Source organism: Aristolochia californica, unplaced genomic scaffold, assembly GCF_029961685.1.
Source record: "Aristolochia californica isolate CCGP_79_NKW_82.1479 unplaced genomic scaffold, dmAriCali1.0.hap1 SCAF_14, whole genome shotgun sequence".
Taxonomy (NCBI): domain Eukaryota; kingdom Viridiplantae; phylum Streptophyta; class Magnoliopsida; order Piperales; family Aristolochiaceae; genus Aristolochia; species Aristolochia californica.
In genome coordinates this window covers 8,888,503-8,906,213 of record NW_027181815.1, presented here as the reverse complement: position 1 = coordinate 8,906,213, position 17,711 = coordinate 8,888,503, and the positions used below count along the sequence as shown (strand labels likewise).

Below are 17,711 nucleotides of genomic sequence, written 5' to 3'. Positions count from 1 at the left end.
AGCCAATTTTTTCGCCTTTAAAATTGAGCAGAGTGTGTTTTAGGCTATGATAATTTTGACTGGTATCTAGAGCTTTGTTGTGTAACTACATGTGATTTTCTTCTCCCAATTGTGTTTTGTCTAAGTTGGTCTATATCCTTTTTATCCCCAACTTGAGGGAGAGAAGTATATAAAGAAGTACAAGAAAAATGTATTTTGTTCCACATATTATGGTAATTTTTGTGTGAAAAAAATATTCAAGAAAGAGAGATCAAAAGATGAAAAAAAAATTCAACAACAAAAAAAAAAATTGAAAAACCATGAAACGAAAAATAAAGATATATCAACCGTTTCTTATGAATTTCTTCCTTATATCTAGATATTTAAGGTATCTGATTCAAGTCGGAAATAAATAACTGCCTAAGACAATTAAAGAAATAAAATCTGTAGCTCAATAATTTATTAGCTTTGATTACCAAAAGCAAGATTGTATAGTTGACATGAAAGAATCGATTCAAAAGTTTATTTGATCTAAATTGTGTACCGTCTGATTGATGATTATTGCTTCAGAAAACCTTTTTTAAGGTTTTTTCAATTAGTATCAATCAATGTTGCCAGAATTAGCTCGACCTACATAAGTGGTCAGGTCCATTTCGAACAAAAATGAGAAGATAACAATGACCTGTCGAGAAGTTCAAGAAAATGTTCTGAAATTTTCAAAGAGTATGGGTCATCGTTAATATGAGAAACAGTAGAATACTTTCAATTATATAAACCTTGAGCAGCTTTGTGGAACAGACGAAACAAAAACGATTCCCAAATATAAGTAGATTACTCTCAAAATAGACAGCATATCCGTCGTGTACATTTAAGAGAAACTCAAAACCCCCATCGTATGAAGCATCAAGATCCACCAAAGAACGTTTTTGCACTCTTTTGCCCTCCTTTTTCGATGTGCTGTGAAAACCACTGATACAGCAAGACTGCCAACCCTGCCCTTGCAAGTAATGTTAAAACGACATTGAGAAATGAAGAGACAAGCACCATATAACGTCCCAAGAGAAGGATGCAAAACTATATATTCCCATTCTCAATAGAATTAGTACAGGTACAAACTGAAAGGAGAGGCCTGGGAAAACTAGGGTATATCGACTTTCGGAATCACGGGGGAGGGGCTGCCCCATCCTGATGTAGGACTTTCTTCCTCTCTGGCTTTGGCACCCCTCTTTCGTGTAAAGAAAACACATCGATAGAACTGATGAGGCCTCTTCACGGTGATGACTTCCAATCAAATTGGAGATTATTAAAGCTGTTTACTGACCCAAGGCCGCTTAAGAGCCTGCTACCCAAATCTTGATTCTGGTGGTTCATGCTAGGGTCTGCTGGCATCGACCCGATCGTGGCTCTTCCATTCAAAGCAACTGAGTTATTACTGCCCAAGGTAGCTCTGATTCCACTAGCAGTTGCAGTAGGACCCATACCACTGATATTACCGAATCCAACACCACTTATACCTGAACCATTGGCTATTCCATTCCCAACCAGGCACGTCCCGCCATTTAGACCTACTGTACCTGTTTGTACCATCCCATTGATGCCTTTCATCTCATTTCCCAAGGTTCCCATACCCACCATGTTGTTACCTCCACTCAGTTGTGATGACATCATCATCTCTTGTATAATTTGTTGGACAGAACTTTGAGAATCATTTGGGTCAGCATCATTGGATTGTGATGGTTGCATGGAGATATTTGTCGGGGAGTTTGTAGTCGCTGAGGGAGGTAAGGTGCTGTGGGAATTTTGTTGAGGATTGTTAGATGTGGAAGGGGTGGGTGATTGGAAGGGAGATGCAGGGTTAGGCTGTTGAGACTGAGGGAGTGATGTTGAAGAGCTGGCTGATGGGATCTGAACGCTTGGACCTGGCCCACCATAGGGGCTATTTGCATTGCTGATGGGAGTTTCTTGTGAAGAGTTCATTGCATTTTGGTGGAGCAGTCCAACAATAGTTGTAGCGGAGGTGGAGTTGGTGGATGGGGCATTGTTGAGGGGGTTATTTACACTTACTACACCATTACTAGGAGGAATCTGCACAGAAGCAGCCTGCACAGAGGTCTGGTCAGTGTTTGAATTATTCTGTGCAAGGGGCTGCTGCTCCTCAGGCTGTTGGCCTCGAGTGTGGGGCCCAGATGATAGAGCAGTCCTTCGAGGAAAATTTATCAAACTTGCTGCACCAGAAAAAAATGATTAGATTATAAAAACGGAAATGAGTAAACAAAGGAACACATACAGCGGCACAAATAACAGAGTTTTTGCAGTAACCGTTGTAAACAAGCTGATATCAAGATACCAGGGACCATGGTACACATCACTTCCAAGGAAAAAATTCAGAATGCTAACTGTCTAAAAACTCAAAACAATAAAAAAAGACGCATCAGTTTTTATGCAATAGAAGCTAAGAAAACAATCTACTAAAACTACTCAAATAGGTGCAAGACAACTAGAATCCACCAAGCAGCTACATAAACATCCCCACAGACAAAGCAAAAGATTAGAAAAAGTAAATACTGCAATATCATTCGTTTGTCTTTCTGGATGAAAATGATAATTTTCAAATGAATCAACACAAGCACAAACAAAGAGCAATTTTTTTAATTAAATAATAAGCACATATACACAAAGCAAATATACAAAGAAAGAATCTGACAAGAAAAGCAGTAAATGAGGGGTTGCTATTTCTTTTTCTGGGCAACATGAGTCAGGTAAACCTCCCCAATGAAGTTTACTAACCTTGAGCAACTGTCTGCAGTCATTTTTTATTGTACTTTGATGACATAGTAGACTTATATAAGAACACAAATGTTTCTAAGCAATGCACCCCTGTCAGCAGGCAACACCTTGCAGTATGGGCCTCACTCCCCCTTTGACACTTCTTCTCTTGGGGGTATTTGCTTCTTGGCTTTTAGTTTTTGTTGTGATCCTTTGTCTCCCTGGGGAGGATTCTTAGTTGAGTCTTTTTTCTCTTTGTTATAACCCAAAGAAAAAAAAAAAAAAAAAAAAAAAAGGAACAAGCTGAAGACAGATGCCGGAGATGGGAAGCTGTACTCCAGAACCATTTTGAATTGAGTGTTGAATAGGAGCTAATAGCCGAGTCAATAGAAACATATGCCAGATTAAGTTCAGCCAGAGCTGGGTTAGTGGGCCGTGTCAACAATTGGCAACAGTTGAAAGAACTTACACAAAGGTGAAAGTTTCAGATGCCAAATATGGAAAAGAACTGAATCTTATGTTCAAACACAGGAAACAAGAGAAGCAGTTAGAAATTACTGCAACTGGGATCAAAGAATCATGGTAAGATTACAAGGAATATAAGGACTACTTTTTCTTCTTTTCATGTAAAGATCAATCCCATTACACGGTTCTCTGTTTTGTATACTTGCAATGTTTTTGAATAGTACTTTTACTGAGAATGTAAACCTTGACTTCACTAGTTCTTTCCAAACATTGAACAGCAGTGGCCCCAAAATTGTAAGTATTACAAGAGTATGTTGTGCGATACAAAAGGTGGTACTCAGTAAACCAGAGCAATACCCCTAAAAGTATCAACATAGCACACAACATATATAACACTAGTAATGATAACGATATTATGATTAGTTTGGGATAACACGCCCTTAATGGCACAGAGTAGGAAGGAATATTTAGCCAAAAGCATAGTTCCATCTTTGCAGAGTGGACTTATTGCCAAAGATGATATTGTTACTCAAGGCTTTTAAAATCTTTTAAAACACAAAAATCACAAAAAAAACAATAAATGGATGTTGAGTTAAAAAGAAATCATGAGCATTAGAGGGCACTCTGCAAAAGCTCAAGCGAGCAAATTACAAAGGGGAGAAACCTTCCCAAACAATGAAAGATTGCTAGGAAGTTCCGAATTTTACCAATTTATCAGCCAAAGAGTTGGCTGATCTAAGAATGAGATTCCAACTACAATGAATGGATGCAATGTCAACAATACAATCAGTGATAGGACAGTGGCGCCAAGGGGGGGAGCTATCTTTTGGACACCAACAAATGACAGTCTTTGAGTCTCCTTCAATAATCAATTTGCCAGGGAGACATACCTTGAAGATTCGGAGGCCGAATAGAAGAGCACTCACTTCAGCAGTATTTGAATCAGCAATGCCCGCCGGCACAGTATAAGATAGAACAGGGTCTCCATTGCTACCTTTGAAAACACCACCTGCTCCAGCCGGCCCAGGACAACCAATAGCACTACCATCTAAATTGAGTTTGATGCAATCGCAAGGGGAGGATCCCAAATGACCATAACTGAAATCCTGCAAGGGCAATCAAACCCCAAATTTCCCGAAGGGAAACACCCGATAAAGCAGCAAACTCTTTCCTGGTATGTAACCAACTCAAGATAAGGCCCACAACATGTGAAACCGTATTGTCCGGGGTGCTAGCTTTGGAGTTGAATCTCCAGTTATTTCGCTCGAGCCATAGGCACCATGGGACATGCACAAGACATGCCAAAATAATTAACTTGCCCAACAAAGGAAGGTGGATCCCCATAACCATCTCATAGGTACCAAAGAGGTCCTGGTGTAGCCCCATTTGAGGCCCAATCTTCTGAAAAATCTTCATCCAGACTTGCCAAGAAAATCCACAATGTAAGAAAACATGCTGAATTGTCTCATTGCATACACCACAAAGGGGACAAGAACGATTAAGGGCGGTGAAGCCTCTTCTATGAAGGTTGCCAAATGTGAGGATCTATTCTCTAATGGCCGACCACAAAAAATTTGATTTTAAATAGCGTTGAGAGCTTCCATACCAGGTTTGCCATGTGCTCATGCATATTGTAGTTTTGCGTTCTAATATGAGAGTAGGCGGAAGCAACAATGAAATGACCATTAATGTTGGGCTTCCAAGTCAGTTCATCAACTGCATGCTCACGGATAATAGAACTGCTGAGTCTGGATACGATAGAGCAAAAAGCCAAAGTTTCCTCATCAATTAGTCCCCGACAGAATAGGAGAATCCACGAATGATTCCTCCAAGAATCAGCCACTGAGCAAGAGAGGTCCCTAGCCACCATAGACAGCCTCGAGAAGTTCTCCGAGAAGGGGCGAGGGCCGCACCATTCATCCGACCAGAAGAGGAGGGTCCTTCCATTGCCTGTGTGAAAGGAAGTTGTATCTTTGAATACTGGGAAGAGCTTATAAATTGATTTCCATATCAGGGATTGGAGGCGAGTGATGCCACCCTCTCTCCACCAGGCACCCGAAAATTGAAGTTAGAACCTGACCATATCTCTCCATAGGCTGTTATGCTTGATGTTGAAGTTCCAAATCCATTTAAACATAAGGGCTTTGTTCACTTCCTTCGTAAGTCGGATGCCTAATCCTCCCCTACTACGAGGCCTGCAAATATCTTTCCAACTCACCACATGATAACTGAAGGTGTCTTCTGATCCTCCTCAGAAAAATCGTCGACGGATGGCATCAATCTTGGAGCAAACGGAGGCTAGAGAGTGCATGAATGATAGCAGATAGTTTGGCAGCGTTGTCAAACAAGACTTGAGGAGAGTGAGGCGCCCTGCTGTAGATAGAAGCTTACTCCTTCAAGTAGCTAGTCTCTTTTCAAATTTCTCAATGAGGGGACCAGAGTGATGCCAAAGGCCGAGAGTCAAAAAGTGTAAGCCCTAGATATGTAATTGGCAAATTTCCCAAGGAGCATCCCAAGTAGTCAGTCATACCCCGAAGCACAAATGAAACGATGTGGTAACCTAGAAAAGTGGTTTTCTTCCAATTGATGTTCTAACCAGAAGCCAATTCAAATATTCCAAAACAGCACACAGTTTTCTAATTTGATCCATAGTACCAACCGCAAAACAAATAGTATCATCTGCAAATTGGAGGATCAGAATATCAAAGGTTGTGCAATCCGTCGTGGGGAGGAGCCATCCCAAGTTCTTGGCCAAGTGTATCGAGGAGGACAGATATTCTACTACCACATTGAAAAGCAAAGGGGAAAGGGGGTCTCTCTGTCTGATTCCCCTGGTTCCCTTAAAATACCGACAAACCATTCCGTTGAGAAGAACGGTGTAGCTTGCAGAGGAGATGCATCTTTGAATCCAAAAAGCACCATTTTTCCCTGAATCCCTTCTTCCCCAGGAGGGTGTTCAGAAGCTTCCAGTTAACTCTATCGAAGGCTTTTTCTAAATCAAGCTTGAGGATGAATCTGGGGAGCTTTAAAACCTTGAAGTGGAGGATGAGCTCGTGACAAGCCATGGCCGAATCATGTTCCTTCCCTTGATAAAAACACTCTGACCATGATGAATGGCAATAGGGAGAACTGCCCTAAGGTGATTAGCAAGGAGGCGCGCAATCACCTTATATGCATTGGTGGATAGACTAATCAGTTGGAAATCGGATGGGAGTACTGCCCCAACTTTTTTAGAGATGAGGGCAATAAACGAAGCTCTGATGCTCCTATATTTGATGCCATGCTAATAGAAGGAGCACGCCATGCAAGCAATGTCGACTCTGGTGAAGGGCCAGCATCAGCGAGAGAGTTCCCCGTTAAATCCGTCTAGGCCCAAAGCGTGATCCAGAGGAAGACCCAGGGCTGCAATTTCAATTTCTCGACTGAAGAAGGGGAGCTTGATGAGACTAATTGTAGCCAATGGAATAGCCTGGAAGTGAACTCTTTGGAAGAAAGGGCGAACTGGCCGGCAATTAGAATAGAAATCTGCAAAAAAAATCACGAATGAGTCTGAAATAAGAGTTTGATCTGAGGCAGTCACACCATTTATGCGGTTGACTCTTCTTCGTGCAGAGGTTACTGCGTAAAAGAATTTAGTATTAGCATCCCAATCAAAGGGCCACTTATATCTTGCACATTTCTTCCAGTGCACAAGCTCATTGTGGGCAAAGTACTGCATTTGCCCTTGAAGGGCAAACCTCTTGAGTAACTTCTAAAGAAGAGAGTCCTCTAGACTCCTCCTCTGAGTCTAGAGCGGCTATCCGAGCAAGGGCAGAGGCTCTCTCAGCCGAGGAAGAGGCCTTCTTCGTAGAGGCCCAGGACCGCAGCAACGGCTTCAACAACTTGAGCTTGACGGGGAAGGTCCACCCGCTTGGGCCAGCAACGATCATTCTCTCCCAAAAGGACAGGATAGAGGGGTCAAAAGAGGGGCTATTGTTGAAACTGAAAAGGGGGGGGGGGGGCAAAATGGGTATCGACCATAATCGGCCAATGATCAGAGACGACCCGATTGAGAACTTTGCCTGTGACATTGCTATAAAGTTGGAGCCAATCATTGTTGGCTAAGAAGCAGTCACAACATCGATCAAGCAGCTCTATGGTACTGGTGTCCCACACTAGTAGGATGCCGCCAACCGATCCCACTACATCCAATGAAACTCAACCAGGCTACTTAAGGTGCCACAACTCTCGAATATAGCCAAGGGGATGACAATCCACCTTGGTTTCTTGAAGAACAACTACATTTGCCTTAGTAGAGGCAAGGAGGTCCCAAATAGAGTGAAACGACGCAGACCCTATTCCACGGACATTCTAGGAGAGAATAATCATTGATCATTTTTCTTCTTCTTTGACTTATCGGATGGGTGGTTATCTCCCGAGAGAGGCTTCGTGAAGACAGTGCCCATCACCCTGGCAAGTTCCACTATCTAGGCCCAGGTCTCTGGGTTGTATTTATGTTGTTCTGTCTGGAGAGCAACCACAAAATTTTTAGCTCTTTCATCGGCTCTGGAAAGATGAAGCCTCCCATCTCTGGATTACGGGGGTATCGAGTGGTAGCATTGGGTCCTCCCTAGAGAAACTGTCTTGGCTGGCCTTTATTTCGACGTTGGTAGGTGGCAAGGGGATATCTTGGAGGGAGGAGAGTCCATTATCCAAGGGGGTGGATGGCAGCTGCAGGGTTGGAATAAATTTTGTCGAGGTGAGGAATAATTTATGTGGGGGACTGAGATGGGTGGGTGGGTGAGTGGTGTGGCGAATAAGTGGGAAGGAAAGTTGGGGGGATCAAAGAGAATAGATCTAGTGCCAGCTATAAAAATGCCTGGGGGGGGGGGGGGGGGGGGGGGGGGGCGGCAATGCTCAGTTAGTGGGTCCAAAGCAATGATGGAGCCAAACTCAGAGATGACTCTCAAGAATACCGTGTTTTGTCAGAGCTCAACAAGGAGTCCAGTGATAGTAACCCATTAGCCGTATTGGCAGAAGGGTGCCGAGGGGAGCCACTCTGGTAATGCCTGAGTGGTGTGGGGTGTGAGAGCAAGAGCCGCAGAAGACTCCTACTGGGTTCCGAAATGAACAAGCTAAGTTTGGGGGCTGAGGTAGGAGATTCTATGAGTGTAGAGGAGGTGGAGTTCGTCAATTAGCCAATGAAGAATGCTGGATTTGATGATGTCGGGGGATGTTTGGACTAGAATGGAGTAGGGCAAAAAATTTCGCCCGTCTTGGAGAAGATTTGGTGGTATTTGAATGATTTTGGAGGTTTCTGTGTGATTGGGGGGGGGGGGGGGGGGTCTCGTGGAGGAGGGGTGGGAACTTCGCTCTAGCATCGTCGGGGAGAAGCATTGGAGAGTTGTGGCTAGCTCCCTCCGGCCACAACCCGAGTTTGTGGCCTCAGAGATGAATAATCTTGCCAAAACAGAGGTTCCTCTTCAATGGGTGACCTGACATTCCCGGCGACCACGGAAGGTAGTCACCAAGAAGAGTAAAATCAAATCCTGCGACCAGAGTTGGCGGGATCTTTCCGTTTTGATGGTCGCTTTCTGAAACTAGAGATCACTTCTGTTGGAACGCAGATGAAGGAAAGTTTTGATCCGTTTGCTGAAGAGATGCGGATCACCGAACCAGATTTCCGAATGACTCGCTCGATGGTAACTTTGCATTTTCCATAGTTGAAGAGGAAAAGGTTATTCCGCTTCTTCAATCGAGAGACCGTCGTCTAGCAGGTGTCATGGTCTTCCGTCGGAGACTCTGGAGGCTCACCGGAGTGGTGGTTGGATGTGTCCGACCTTTTGGTGGATTTTCTTCCTTGCCGTGAAGAGAAATCTCTTTCGGTTCTGCGCGATGCTGCTTCGACACTCCTTCGGCCGGTGTCGGAAGTGATTGTGGTAGCCCTACCGGAGTGACGGTGACCGTTGGAGGGGCTCTCTCTTGCACGGTCTTTCCTACGCACACGGGCGCGCAGAGCGACATTTTGAAAAAAAGAAAAAGAAAAAGAGTTCCATAACAAAATAACACATGGTAACTTTTGATAATCTGTAGTTGCCAGAACTAGAATATAAATGACTGAGATTTCAGCTTTTCAATCACAAGAAGAAATTTGGTATCATGTAAGTTCTATTTACAGGATAAATGGAGAAAACAAGATGACAACAAAAAACAAGATCTGTATATTATTCTTAAAGCATTAGATAATCAAATAACTTTCTAACCTCTGGTAACTTCAATAAGACAAGGCCTGTCACTTACCCATGGGTCCAGTGCCTGTTTCTCTGCTATAATCAATCAAATCTTTCATACTATTAACCACCTCTGATATCTGCAGTTATGAAAAAAACAATTAATGCACCTTTAGGCAACATAGAAAATAACAACATAACAAGAGAGAATTCTCTGGGAATCCTCTTGGCATATTATCAGTCTTTTTTCTTCCTCCAATGATAGGAAATATGACACGCATCTTCTTGATATTCAGAAATATTAATAGGTCGATTGAACTTAATTAAGCTAACTTTGGCAGAATTGCTCATAAAGTTCAAAATAGTATGTCTGTAGATGGTTTATCACCATTACAAAAAAAAGGATGTCTGTAGATGGTCAGCTGAAGCATTGATGAGATGAAGCCAACACAGCAAGGATTATATATTGGAGGCAATGGATAGAGCAAATTACCTGGAGGCAACGAACATATCTTTTTGTATATCCTAAATCATTTACCAAAGGCACCTCCAATGCTTTTGCCAATTGACGAGCAGATGCTACAAACCTAAAGCAAACCAGAAGTTTGTAAAATCAACAAGATTAAACCACCTAAGAGCAGCAATGTTGAAAGAAATGATAAAAGACATCCAGCCGTCTAATAAAAAAAAACTCAAAAATAAATAAATAACATCACCTACGAAAGTAGTCAGGTTAGAAGAGTTAATGTGATTTATCACATCATGACAAATTTCCAGTGTAGCAGATTGAAGTGAACATAGAAACACAAGCACCCAACAAAAAGAAAAAACTGCATTTTTTTCCTGTTATCCCACAAAGAAGACGATAGCTGGAAAATTGACTTGCAATAATTATCATTGGTAACCAATCATAATTGCAGGCCAAACAAATGAAACAATGAGCGTATGGAATAAAAAAGTAGAAAATATCAGTACATTACAATAAATTTATCTATACAATCCCAAATGAGAAAATCAAGTAGCAGGCAAGTTAGGGGCTTCTTGTAATGCCAGAATAATGTATAAAATAATATTCAGAAGAGTGTTCTTTAATAGCAGATAAGTCATTCCTTCAGTTAAATATCACAAAGATTTTTCAGTTGGAGAACCCTTATCTTCTGAGCAAACAGAAACTTAGCTTTGAGATTATCAAAATTTTCATAATTTACAACATTTTATATCCCAGGTTAAATGGGTTGACTCAAGTGTTTGAGGCCAGAACCTTCCTGTTTATAAGCTAATTATTAATCAGTCAAATCACCCAAAAAAAAAAAAAAAAATTGCTGCAACTAGAGGAAATGATGAGATCTCTGACAAAAAAACAGTAAAAAACATCAAGTATATCATTTCAGTGGTCATTCAGGGTCACAAGGTGTATCACACTTTTTAGGACTTAATGCAGAGTTTCTGTTAACAAGTTTAACTGTATGCGGGGCAATTTAGACAAAGACAAGCAACACCAGACAGTGAAAAAAAATTAAAAAAAATACTTCTCAACAGAACAGAGCAGCCATTATAGTTCCAGTATGGTGCCACAGCAACAGCTAATTTGTTATATCATTTCCAGCAGCGAAAAACAGATTTTTGCAATAACAAAGGACACAAAAATATTTCCTCAGGATTTTCAGCCGGATAAGCAGTGTGAAGAAATTTTTTTCCTTAGTTCAGTAACAAAAAAGAGGCGGCATAAGAAAATCAGTGGTATAGACACAAAAAAAAAACATTAACAGCTCTTACATATTACAGTTATTCTGCAAGTCTTGAGCAGATAAGGTGGATGATGCATTTTGAGTAGCAGTCTGATACTTCTGAGCCACTGCACCCAACTGACTAACCTGCAAAGGAGAAGCCCAATATAAAAACAGTATAACCACATAATATACTTGAGTTAGAATTCAAGCAAGCACAACCGGCAGTAAATCTTGTCATCAAATACTTCTATGTAATAAAAAGGAACAATAGCCATATTCAAACAAGGAAACAAACAAAACAGAGAAGAAATCTAATAAAAGAATTTTACAAGAGTCTGTGAAGGCACTTAAAAATAAAAACAACATAGACATGACATAAAAACCCAAATTTAAACTTGATTTGAAATTTAAGCAAGCCCAACAAGCAGTGATCTTGCCAACAAACACTAAAAATAAATAATCAAATTTAAAGAAGGAAATAAACCAAATAAAGAAAAATTCTAATAATAAAGCATAAAGAGCCAAAAGAAGTAGTATAATGTGGATAACCATAGTGCAGAAGGAGGAAATGGAAAAACAAAACATGCACTTTAAAAATTAATTATTTGCACTTCCCATATCCAGACATTGCATGATATCAAGACCATAGAAGCAGCTACAAAAAGGAAAAAGAATAATCAGATATAGACATCAATCAAAGACGAGGATTACAAGACATAGGTTCCGCAATGAACTATCACCTTCCTCAAAAAAAAAAAAAAAAAAAAAAAAAAACAATCAAAGTCTAAGGAACTCTTACAACCATAGGTTTCTCATTTCATGCTGTTATATTTCAGAGTGAACAAGAAGGAAGGACTACAAGACATAAAAAATATAGTCCCCACTCATGTGGTGAGTACATGGCTCAGATGCAGTCCCCAAAACCAGTCTGACTCTTAAAGCACATAAAAAACAACAAAATCAACACTTCTTAGGAGCTATTTTATTTAAGCCCCAAAATAAGGTTTTTTCCAAGCTTACCTGAGGGATGATCAATCTTCTAGGAATAAGCTCTTCATGGCGCCTAGCACAGAATTCCCATGAACAAATCTGTAAAAGAATTACGTGCATTAGTCATAATATGAATTAGTATGGAGTAATTCTAGGAATACATCAGAGTACATCTACAACTTTCTGTTTCAGATTTACCACTAGGGGCAGGTGCAATTTTCTCACTCAAGTAATTCCCATCATCTTCCTAAGATTATAACCTAAATAATCTACAATTGTTTTGTTGAATTATGATTTTGATGTTACAAACATGAAATAATTCTGGCAAGAATTTACACTAATTTCCAAAGCTATAGTCTAGCTTATGCAAAGTTACCCTTTTCAAAGTAGTTTTTTTTTTTAAAGAACTAAAATAGAGTTATATTTAAGTGTCCTATTTTAAATAATGCACGAAAGAAATAAGAAATTGTAGGAGTTATCAAAAGATTTAAGGATAGTGCATGCTGTCACCATTGCTGCTTTCTGGTCCCTCTGTAGAGTGCCTAGTGGTGTCCCTTGTTTTAGGTTTGAGGATTAGGCTTAACATCCTGTTACTAGGTTTAGCATTTTTAAGGGTAGTCTTAAGGTTATACAATCAGGTTTGGTTTCAGACACAGGTACAGCAGGAGTCATAGTTAGCCTCTCAGGCAGTTCAAACTTAAAAATCAACCCCATAGATCTTTCAAAAACCATTAAAACAACTGTAGGGAAAACTAGCTAAAACATCCAACCTTAAGATCAGGAGAGAAGACAATACGAAGTTGACCATCACGTACTACACGCAATTGATCAAAAACACTTTCTTGTATTGCTTTTGCATAATCAAGGACAATTTGTCCAGATGCATTCTGGTATTCACGAGGCATATCAACATAAAGAAGCTCCTCCAGAGTACCACTATCATATTTTATTTTGCAAAGCCTGGGTAAGACCTCCACAGTAGTTTCTGATCACAAAAGTCACAAAAAAAAAAAAAAGAATGAGGTAACTGACAGAGCCAATAATCCTAGGTGAATCCTAAAAAGAAAATGGAATCTTGAAATATGAATTACATACCAAAACCACGACCAGGTTTCCTATTGCATATTTCACAGTGCCATACGTCCTACAGAATTGCAAGAAAATAAACATTTCAAATAAGAAGAAAATAACAAAGTATAATAGAAGGGTGCAACTCTGGGATGGCGAAAGTATGGAGTGGATATAGTGAATAGTCTCATATAACCAATAATTTTTCTGGTAGAGTAGTTCAATTTTTTTCTAATTTGCTTTATCCTCTCATATGCTTAATGATGATTACATCATCGGTGTGAAACATAGTCCCAGTAGGAAATTGTAGTTTACCAGATCTTTACTGGTATAGCCAATGTTTACAGATATAACAATCAGTAACAACAGCCATGACATTTCTTGAAACATGTATGAGGGGTTTTTGGTGAAACGCTAGGACATTTTCCTCCAGAAAGATTTCAATATAAATTCAAATATATCCCAGTTTCAACTATCGAAGTAAAAAAACCAATGTCTTATTATTGGAAAGTTCCAGGACTTCCAAAAACAATATCGCATAATGAACTCTCAAGAATGAGATTTGTTAGCAAAATCAAAATAGACAGCAACCTGAGGGAAAACACCAGTAGTCTGTCGCCCAGTTCCATATAGAGACACACACCACCTTTTCTTTGCATGAGGGGCAAAGTATTCAGCAACAAATTTTCTCCAAAACTCAATGTTGTTGTCCTGCAAAAAGAAACATATGAGCCAATGAACCAGAAACAGCATCAAACTTAGTGATCATTGTTCAGGCAAAAGCCTTACTGCTGGTCTGTGCTGCTGGTGATACATATAGTGAGTCAACCTCCGAGCACACGTTCCAGGTTCATAGATGGTTTTGACAGGGCTTCTGACAGGTAAATTCTGCTGTTGGAACTGCTGCTGCAATGGAGCCCGTTGCTGAGGGAGAGCCTTCAACATTTGCTGTTGTTGTTGTTGCTGTTGCTGCTGCTGCTGCTGCTGCTGCTGCTGTTGCAATTGCAAAATCCTCTGTTGTTGCAAAAGATTCATTTGAGCTGCAGCAGCTTGAGGGGATTGCCTAGACATTTGAAGATATTGCTGCTGTTGTTGCTGCTGCTGTAGAAATAAGGACTGGTCCGAATTATTAGGCTCCATTTTGACTGGACCTAGAGATCTCAGAGACTGAAGCTGTTGCGGCTCCAATTTGACAGGTCCTAATGAACGCAATGGACCATTTTGTTCACTTGAGAATTGGGGCTCTAGTTTAACTGGTCCCACATTGTTCAAACCTCCTCGAAGTGATTGATAGAGTGGTTGCTGCTGCTGATGCTGTGGTGGCAGCTGTTGCTGCTGTTGTTGCTGTTGCTGAACAGAAAACTGTTGAATGGGCTGATGGCCGTGAAGGAAGCTCTGTGACTCAAGTTCGTGAGGTTGAGACTGATCAGGTCCCATTTGAGTCCCAGATGGGTTCTGGAAATGTTGACCTTGCACTTGAACTGATGGATTTGGGTTTCCACTGTTTGGCTGAGAGAATGAAGGATTAAAAGCAGCCATGCTACTAGCCACACCAGAAAGTGGGTCTGACTCTGCCCCTCCCATGTCCATGCCCGCACGTTGAAGGTTCCCTGAAGCAGAAATCCCTGAATTGGACCCGCCATTGCCAAATGATTGGCTCAGGAGGGATGAAACGTTGGACATGTTTCCAAGAATATTCATGTTATTGAACTGAGAACGGGGGGAGAGGAGTGAGGGGAAAGAAGATTGTGAAGACACAGCACCACCTTGAGCTCCCAAAATGCCAGAATTTGTACGCAGAAGGGACGGAGGGACAGATTGGGCCCCTCCAACGGGAGTAGGAGGCCCTGACGGCACCATAGTTTACGAAAACAAGAACCAGAATTGGAAACTAAACGAATAAATTGAACCAAAACAACATGGAAAGATACCAACCAACAAATTCGAAATAAGCAACTTATTGCAGCAAAAGGCTGGACCTTTTGATTAGTCCGAGTAGCATTCCGTCCAAAAACGCAAAGCTCGAGACTTCCCACTCCTTCTTCAGCATTGATTTAAGAAAATATGTTCTTCTTCTAAGTGGACAGCCACAAGTAACAAGCTGATAACAAGAAGCGAGTAAAACCACAACGAAGCAACACAGTCCAATTCCAAACATCCTATTTTCCCAACTGCCAGTAGTTTCCGCCCACAGTTTTCAAGCAAGACCTTCATAGTACACCCACAACTGACAGAAGATAATCCTCTCATTGATCAAAAACCCAATACATTTCAGAGTCTAATTAATGGCCGTCCTCTTCCACAGATCAAACTGCTTCCACCACCAGTCACAACATATACAAAATCCCTTTCATCCATCCAAGCACCAAACTCAATCTTCGCCACAATTTCCCACAGCCACGCAAAGCAATCAAATGTCACCAGAGGAAACGACTCCCACAGCAAACCCCTTAATTCAAACACTGCTCAACCAGTCAACAGTCTTCAAAAATTCACCCTTCGTCGAAGACCCCTCCCTACCCGCCAAAACACAGTCAGGCAACTTCACGATCGAGCCCTAAACGCCGGAATTGGAGCTAAAGACGAACCTCAAAAAGCGCTACCTAGGGCTTCACACTAATACCAACACAACCAACAAAAAAACTTCGAGCTATAAAACCCACACAACCCAAAAAAAAAAAAAGAGAACAAAAATTTCAAAAACTTACCAGTGTGCGTTCTCAAATTCCTGCACTCTAGACACTTCTGACCAAAGAAAAGTGATCACAACTCTTCAGCACCGAAAACCGTTATCGATTCTCTTCTCCTTCTCTCCCAGAAGGCTCTTTCCCTGTTCCTGATTTTATCTAATCTATATATCTTCTTCCTCTTGCTCAATATTGTTTTCCCTCTTTTCCTTTTTTCTTTATTTTCTTCTTTCCGTCTCTGCGCTGTGTATGAGAAAGACTCTGCTGTGTCTTTGCGGACGTCAAAATTCCATTGGATCCGATTGAATTCTTCTTCATTCTCTTCTTTACCGTCTTCTCCAAATAAGTCAAATCTTTCAATCTGCCCGGTTGCAACAATCATCATGGCTTCCATACATACATGCATAACATGCTGACTTCCCACATCAATCTTAAACCAGCCTCAGATGTCTTAATAATTACGGTAAAGCCTCGGATCCAGGCCGTCGGATGAAGAGACGTGGCGCGAGGAGGACCCGGGTAAAGACATTCGCGCGAATGAGCGAAGCTAGGAGGAATGGGTCTATGATTCCGGGGATGCATGCGCGATTGACCGGCAATGGGTGGGTCTAGTATAAAAAGTGGACTAATTTGACAGCTTTGCCACTTCGAAACAATAATTAATCGGCGATTGACCGGACCCAATGCTGTCAACCTTGCGAAGGTTTTACCGGGAATGCCGGTCTCCGACCCGGCCTCCTGCTCCATCGGTCCAACCAAAACGGTTCGGGTTCAGACTATACTTTTATGGAAATAATTATTGCAGCTAAGTCTCATTATCTCACTTGTATACCACATTTGAGATTTTTATTTATTCTATAAATTAAAATTTATAATATAAATTATATTTCAAAATTTTCATTTTTATATGATAAAAATAGAAAATAGGGTCTAGACGAAATATTGAAGCGGCTATTAAAAATATTTAATCTTAAAAGAAAGTGGAAAAAAACTGATGTAGACATTTAGAAAGCCCAAATTCACACGTAGAATCTGTCCTTGTGATAGGGTTTGATATCTAATCTTCTCTAGCGACCTCTTCCTCTAGTCCTGATTTAGCCTTTTTTTTTAAAATACGCTCACTTAAAAAGAACTTTTATTACCTTCATTTTCCTAAAAAAAGTATCATTTAAGAAACAATAAGAGTGTATAAGTAATTAAAATTTAAAAAATATTTTTCTTTTCCTAGGCTACTTTCAATTTTTGTTGTCTTTGAAAACTAATATAAAAAAATATATAAAAATGTAATACAAATATAAAAGTTAGAGCAGGGATAGGGGCATGATTATAATATCATCTTCGATCAATCAACGATTAAATTTGGTTGAATTAAACCTAGTGGCTTAATAGGTCAGTGATAAAGCCAATTTTTATAACATTACTTATTGATCCTTATTAGAAAATGTAGTATAAAGTTTTCTAACTAAAGTGTTTTGTACCGATAAAAAAAAAACTAAAAAGATGGGTGAGAGTTGTCTTTTGCTTAAAAAGATAAGAGTGATAAAAAATGAAAGTAGGCTTATGCATCTTTGGATTCCATTAACCTTCTTGTTTTTTTCCAACCTATCTACAGTGGAAATTTTGCAAACTTTTCTAGTTGTTATGCAATTGCCATTTGAGGATATTGATGGTAAATGGAAAATTTTGCAACATTTTATAGTTGTTATGCACTTACCTTATGAGGATATTGATGATAAGTATTAATACCAATGGCCCCAAATTGGATAGGCCAAATGAATTGAATTCAATTGAGCTTGAAAACATAAAAATACTTTTAG

General features: G+C 40.3%; 1 protein-coding gene across 2 annotated transcripts; it reads right to left on the bottom strand.

Moving 5' to 3' along the window:
* Positions 1 to 796: 796 nt before the first annotated feature.
* Positions 797 to 16,217, bottom strand: LOC137950930 (transcriptional corepressor SEUSS-like). Of its 2 annotated transcripts, none has more exons than XM_068797596.1 (10): positions 15,916 to 16,217; positions 13,997 to 15,823; positions 13,799 to 13,918; positions 13,235 to 13,283; positions 12,910 to 13,124; positions 12,170 to 12,238; positions 11,196 to 11,293; positions 9,913 to 10,006; positions 9,490 to 9,559; positions 797 to 2,204 (listed from the first exon to the last, which is right to left on the bottom strand). In XM_068797596.1, the coding sequence occupies exons 2-10, from the start codon at positions 15,065 to 15,067 to the stop codon at positions 1,249 to 1,251; spliced, it is 2,742 nt and encodes a 913-aa protein (XP_068653697.1). In that variant the 5' UTR covers positions 15,068 to 15,823; positions 15,916 to 16,217; the 3' UTR covers positions 797 to 1,248. The 2 variants fall into 2 exon arrangements, with proteins under 2 accessions (XP_068653697.1, XP_068653698.1); XM_068797597.1 differs by having other exon boundaries at positions 13,997 to 15,723.
* Positions 16,218 to 17,711: the final 1,494 nt, after the last annotated feature.

Bases quoted from the DNA above. Each gene is read 5' to 3' on its own strand.
- LOC137950930 (XM_068797596.1), bottom strand. From the start codon at position 15,067: ATGGTGCCGTCAGGGCCTCCTACTCCCGTTGGAGGGGCCCAATCTGTC. The intron at 13,125-13,234 runs GTATGTAATTCA...TTTTGTGATCAG, and splicing joins GAAACCTGGTCGTGGTTTTG to AAACTACTGTGGAGGTCTTA. The intron at 10,007-11,195 runs GTAAGAGCTGTT...GGTTTGCTTTAG, and splicing joins TTGCAGAATAACTGTAATAT to GTTTGTAGCATCTGCTCGTC.